We start from the raw sequence: 6231 nt of genomic DNA, 5'->3' as shown, positions 1-6231 counted from the left end.
TCACAGCCTGGCCCCAGGGATACCCAGCCTCAGGCAAGAGGACCAGTTACCTGGTCGGGTTGTGGAGGCTGCTGTCCTGGGTGGAGCTGCAGAGGAGGAAAAGGAGAGCTGTACTGAGAGGGTGGGTGTGCAGGTATCGGGGAGCCTCCTTCCCAACAGACCGCTTGTGTGTCTGTAGATGTCCCTCACACATCCCACCCAAATTGCCCCTCCAGTAGTGCTAGAAAGGGAGGCCAGGCCAGGGCCCAGGGCCTCTGCTCTGGGCGGCAGACAGCCCAGGTGGGACAGGCAGCCCAGGGGAGAACTCTGGGGCTTTAGGGCCCCACGGGCAGTGCCCAGAGGACACCCAGTTCCACCCAGGCTGCTCCCTGCCTGGCACCAGGCTCCTGCACTCTGCAGGAACGCTCTTGCTCTTGGGAGGTCAGGGGCCATGCCAGGACCAATTGACAAAACACCTTCCCCAGGTCCCTGCCATTACTCCAGCAAGGGGTCCCAGCCCTGCCGCTCACCTGAGCAGCGCACGGCAGCGTCTTCCTTATGCCGGCAAGCACCGCCATCCCCAGGCCGGGCCCAGCAGTCCTGCAGGGATGGCTCTGTCCCCCGGCACTCCACCTGCTCCAGCCAGATGGGGCCTTGCCCCATCCCAAATGCAGCCTCATTCAGGGCAGACACCGCAGGACCACAGCCCAGCTGCCTGCACGCCACCTCGGCATCCCGCATGTCCCAGGAGTCGTCGCACACCGTCCCCCAGGAGCCACGGTGCCACACCTCCACTCTGCCCGAGCACCCGTCCTCGCCTCCCACGGCACGAATCTTCTCCCTGTCTGGAGAAGGCAAAGACCTCCCATGGCACTGAGACAGCAGGCAGAGCCCTGCCACACAAGAAGGGTACACAGAGGAGCAGCTCAATACCTGTGCAGCTCGTGGAGTTGGGGCATGGGGCCAATGGCTCCGGGGACATTTCTGGGCGTGCCCCTGAAGAAAGAAACCCTGAAGTGAAGGGGCTGCTGTGTGGGATGGTGCAGAAGAGAGCGAGGCTGAGCTCTTCTTGTGCCTCCCTGTACCATCTTGGTCATGGCAGCAACTGAAGCCCGGTCATTCAGGGGACATGCGCAGGACTGGGGGGACCCTGATTGCTCAGCCCCTAGAGGTCCCTGGTTCACAGAGCAGCAGTAGTGTGTCTATGGAGGGGAGGCTCTTCTGAAGCCTGTCTGAACTCTTCTGAGACCTCCCCTGGAGATGCCTCTGCCTCCCCCACGTGCTGCTGGCAACCTGGGTGACAACTGCTGCTGGATATGTGTGGCTTTGGTCATGTTTGTGCCACTGGCAGCAGAAGGGTCTGACATGGAAAGGAATAGCCCCTCTGCATTTGGCTGTGCATAGAGGGGAGCAGGAGCTGGGGTGACACTGTGCCCGAGTGGCTCAGAGTTACCATCGCAGGTGATGTGGATCTCATCTCGCAGGTCTTCACATGACTGCGGGTCCCAGGCAGTGGAAGGACACTGCCAGAAGGAGCTGGTTTTCTCCCCACACTGCACATTATCCAGCCACGCAGGGCCAGACACCTTGCCATAGGGCAGGCGTCTTTCCAGGGATCCTCTGTCCCCGCAGCCCAGCTCCTTGCATGCCAGCGACACCGTGCTGAGAGTCATCGAGTTGGAGCAAATGCTCCCCCACGTCCCGTTGTAGAAAACCTGCAGGCGCCCGGAGCAGCCGTCGCTGTTCTGCAGCCTGAGGGCCAGGAACTCTGGGAGGAAAGGCAGGAAGGGGGAAGAGGCTGGTGTGGGGCTGTGGGAGCCAGGACACCTCTGCACTCCCCAGGCCCTCAGCCAGGCAGGGGCAGGGCCAGCACGTGCCCCTTGCACCCGGGGACAGAGAGAAGTCCCTGATGCACAGACACCCCTGCCCTTCCTGCTAACACTCGGGGACGGCTGAGCTCCCCAGGGACCCCCAGAGGGACTGAGGGTGCCCGTGCATGGGTGTGCATAGGACAGCCCCAGGCAGGGTCTCACAGGCAGCCAGGGACAGCCTTGGCCACGCCCGGCTCTCCCCACGTCCTGGCTTCCCCTCAAACCAGACTCCCACCAGAGCTGCCAGCACAGACCTGAGCAGATGACTCCCGCATCCTCTTTGTGCCCGCAGTCGTGCTGCCCCCAGGGCCTGGCAGGGCAGTCCCAGAGAGCAGCTTCGTCCCCAGAGCAGGTCACGCCATCCAGCCAGATCTGCCCAGAGCCTTCCCCAAACCGAGCAGAGCTGGCCGCCTCCACTGCCCCTCCACAGCCCAGCTGGTGGCAAACGACAGCAGCATCAGCCAGGTCCCAGTCGTCATCGCAGATGGTCCCCCAGCTGCCCTGGTAGTAGATCTCCACTCTCCCGGCGCAGCGCCCAGACCCGTTCACCAGACGGACCCGCCGGCTCCCTGCAGTGGGGAGAAACCCCAGTGGCTGTCAGGGCATGGCTACCCACACAACCCATCATCTGGGGGGCCCATGCATTGCCGCTCACCCCAGCAAATGACTCCCACGTCCTCTGCAACCCCTTCCGCCAGTGCACTCTCGGGCAGGGAGGTGTTGCAGAGGGTCAGCTTGGTCTCATTCCCTGTGCACCGGACCCCTCGCAGCCCTACGGGGCCTGTCCCTCGCTCAGGCTTTGGGGGGTTGTAGGCTGCCTCTGCCTGTCCGCACTGCAGCTGCCGGCACACCACGTTGGCCTTCTGCACGTCCCACTGGTCATCCAGGACTCTGCCCCACGTCCCGCGCTGCAAGATCTCCACTCGCCCGTCGCACCGGCTCCCTCCACCCACCAGCCGCAGGGATGCAAAGCCGGCTGAGCCTGGGGAGAGCAGAGATGCCACAGCCATCGGCAGCACTGGGGAGCATGGCACCCTTCAGGGAGGAGGGCAAGGGGGAATTTTCCAACCAAACAGGACAAGTCTGAGCCTTGTGCTGACAAGAGGAGAGGGCAAAGCCCGTGCCTGCTCTCCAGCTCAGACCCAGCTCTGCTGCTGCTGGGGGCACCCAGGCAGCTCCTGCCTGGGTGGTGGGATGAGGCTCTGCAGGGGTCTCTGTGGGGATGGCATGCGGTTGTCTGCAGCCAGAGGGATGGAGCAGAGCCCCGCAGCCCTGTCCTGGGCTCATCCCACAGGAGAAAAACACAGGAGCACAGGCCTGGCAGTGGCGCATGGGCCTAAGCCGCTGCCCTGAGGGCAGGTGCCTGCCTCCATTCAGTCCTCAGCTCTCCCACAGCAGAGAGGTCAGCCTGAGCAGGCAAAGACCTCCAGAAGGCTTCTGGGGACGCAAGGCTTTCTCCAGGCAGAAATTCAGCCTGGTACTGCCATGGGACCCCTGCTTTGGGTGGCCATGTCACACACAAGGGGCAAATGCAGCATTTTCCCAGCACTCACCTGAACAAATGACAGCGGCGTTGTTCCCATGGGAGCACGGTGAGGCCCCCAGGGTGATCACTGGGCACTGTCCCAGGTTGACTTCAGTCCCATCACAGTGGAATGAGTCTCTCCAGACTGGTCCGAGTCCTCTCCCAAAATGCCCTCCTCCAGGAAGGGACTCAGCAAACCCGCAGTTGAGTTGACGACAGAGAACATGAGCATCCGAGAGATCCCAGCGGGAGGCACAGAGGGTCCCCCAGGTCCCCAGCACCTGGACCTCCACCCTCCCCGCACACGCCGTGCTGCTGTTCACCAGCCTGAAGCCTGTGTACTCTGGGGACAGAGGAGGAGGGCTGAGGGTGGATTGGTGCTCTTGTACCCTCAGAAGCTGGCGGAGAGGCCAGAGGCACAGCATGCCTTTCTTCTCCCTCTGCACTATTTTCATGCTGCAGACAACCCATCAGCCCTCCTGTCCTCACGCCCAGCCCAGCACAGACCTTGCTCTCTTCCCCGACCCCCACCACAACCCCGGTGTTCAACACCCCACCCTGAGTCCTTACGTGTGCATGTGACAGCAGTGCTGCTCATATGGGTGCAGGGCTGGTCCTTGTGGGACCCCCTGGGGCAGGAGTTGAGGAGGGATTCATTCCCCACACACTGCAGCTCTCCATCCCAGATGGGACCCACCCTTTCTCCAAAGTGAGCTGCCCCAGCGACAGGCAGGGCCACACCACACTGCAGTTCCCTGCAGACCACGTCAGCAGCTTTGGGACCAAAGTGGGAGTCACAGACAGTTTTCCACTGGTCCCCATCATGGATCTCCACTCGTCCTGAGCAGTGGCTCTTGCCTTCTACCAGCCGGACAAATCCTGGGAAAAACAAAACAACTGAGAGCTCTCTGGCAGTTAAATGCCCACGTTCCCACATCACCTCCAAGCAAGCCATGACCAAATGGCGCCTTGCACAGCCCAGAGGAAGCTGTTGGGGGACTGTTGGTGACACAAACACATCCAGGACCCCCTGCACCCCTTCTCTACACCATAACAGCACTTAAAGATATGTGTCTATTGCAGACCCACAGCAGAGCCTGCAGACCATGTTGGCAACTTTGGGATCAAAGTGTGAGATGCAAAGAGTTTTCCCAGAGTCCTCATCATGTATCACTGTACATCCTTAGTAGGGGCTATTCCCTCTGACCAGCCAGACAGATCCTGGAGCTAACAAGGTCCCCTGAGTGTTCCCAGAACCCTCTGGCAGTCCCCTGATCATGTCCCATCTGATCTCTAAGGTGGTCAAAGGCAAAAAGCCCCATGACCATGCCAGCTGCTCTCAGGGGGTGCTGATGGCACAAAAACATCGTTCCCCCCCTGCTGCTCCTTCAGAAATCAGCACAGCACTTGTGGGCTTGCTTCCCTCCCAAACTCACAGCCACAGGAATCTCTCAGACAAACTGCTGCTGCCCCAGAGACCTTGGCTACCCAGCTCTGGTCCCTGGCCACTGCAGCAGACAGAGCACTTGGAGTCTGGGGAAATGGTCCCAGGCGCTGTTGGCTGCTGCAGGCTGCTCTGCCCCACCAAGCTCAGGGCCCAGCGTGAGGAACTCCTTGGTGCCACCAAAAATGCACACCGTGCCAGGGGGGTCTTGGGCTGTTGGGGTGCTGCTGGTAGATGAGACATGTCACAGGGCAAAGGCACAGTCAGGCTGTACCTGTGGTCAGTGTCTGTGCCAGCCTCCCGCTCTGGCACCTGCCGGGAAAGAGCTCTTCAGGCATGACCAGAGTGCACTGCTGGGCACACATGTCCATGGCCAACATCTGGGCAGAGGGCAGGGGAGTGGACAGAAGAGCAACCCTGGGCTTACACGAGCTCCCAGTGCAAGGGCAGGTACAGAGGAGAGCCAGTAAAGTGCTGGCAAACCCAAAAGCGCAAGGCAGCCAGAGGCTGGGACAGACACGAGAGGCCGGGCAGCGAGGCAGCACTCTTGGACGGGCTTTTGTCCCCCTGGACATGCTCTTGTGGGGTGACCCTGGGGGAGGAATGAGGTGCCACGTGCCAGCCTGTTCCTCTGCCCAAGCCCAGCACTCCTCTCCAAGCAATACCTTTGCTTGGGCCAAGGGACCCTTGTCTACCGGGGGCACAACCCAAAATTCCTCATCCATCTCATGCCCTTCCCCGAGGCTGTGGGTGGCTGCATGAGTCACTCTTGGCGCCTCTGGCATGGGGGGACCTGGGCCTCACTGCTGCCAGATGGGTCTTGGGTGAAAGGGAGGAGAAAGTTGGGAACCAACAGACATATCAGGGCAGGGCAGAGGGATTCATCTGAGCCACCTTGGGGGCCAGGCAGGGTAGGGGCACCCTGGGGCAGGTTCCCACTGGGCTTTTCCCAGGGACCGAGGACATCAGCAATGACAGTCCCAGCTCAGCAGTTCGACCAGCCACACCGGGCCCTGCTGTGACATTAGCCTGTTGCTCCCTGAGGTTATAGCCAGGTCCCTTCCCTTGTCCCAGACCCAAAGGTGGAGAACAGGCTGTCCCCTTACCTGAACATATCACTCCGGCGTCAAAAGCATGAATGCAGTTATGTTCACCCCATCCTGCATGTGGGCAGTCAGACAGGGCAGACTCGGTGCCATTACAGCCAACATTATCCAGCCAAATGGGGCCAGATCCTCGCCCAAAGACTCCGTACCGAGGAGCTCCAACAGCAGAACCACAGTCCAGCTGCTTACAAACCACAGCAGCATCCTGCATGTCCCAGTGGTGACCACACACGGTCCCCCACTGGCCCTGTTGTTTCACCTCCACTCTCCCAGCACAGTGGTTGTCGCCGTTCACCAGCCTCACGT

At 61.1% G+C, this 6231-nt stretch overlaps 1 protein-coding gene across 1 annotated transcript; it reads right to left on the bottom strand.

The window, feature by feature from the left end:
• LOC142403622 (scavenger receptor cysteine-rich type 1 protein M130-like) lies at window positions 1-2860 on the bottom strand. Its single transcript, XM_075489860.1, has 4 exons — window positions 2506-2860; window positions 2105-2419; window positions 1433-1747; window positions 1-86 (listed from the first exon to the last, which is right to left on the bottom strand). Exons 1-4 carry the CDS (start codon window positions 2858-2860, stop codon window positions 1-3), a joined length of 1071 nt encoding a protein of 356 aa, XP_075345975.1.
• Between the last annotated feature and the right edge of the window lie 3371 nt (window positions 2861-6231).

Source organism: Mycteria americana, unplaced genomic scaffold (assembly GCF_035582795.1).
Source record: "Mycteria americana isolate JAX WOST 10 ecotype Jacksonville Zoo and Gardens unplaced genomic scaffold, USCA_MyAme_1.0 Scaffold_39, whole genome shotgun sequence".
NCBI lineage: Eukaryota > Metazoa > Chordata > Aves > Ciconiiformes > Ciconiidae > Mycteria > Mycteria americana.
The sequence above is the reverse complement of the archived record's forward strand: the minus strand, read 5'-3'. Positions and strand labels throughout refer to the sequence as shown.

Bases quoted from the DNA above. Each gene is read 5' to 3' on its own strand.
- LOC142403622 (XM_075489860.1), bottom strand. From the start codon at position 2,860: ATGGCTGTGGCATCTCTGCTCTCCCCAGGCTCAGCCGGCTTTGCATCC. The intron at 2,420-2,505 runs GTGAGCGGCAAT...TCCCCACTGCAG, and splicing joins CGTGGGAGTCATTTGCTGGG to GGAGCCGGCGGGTCCGTCTG. The intron at 87-1,432 runs GTAACTCTGAGC...CCTCCTCTGCAG, and splicing joins GATCCACATCACCTGCGATG to CTCCACCCAGGACAGCAGCC.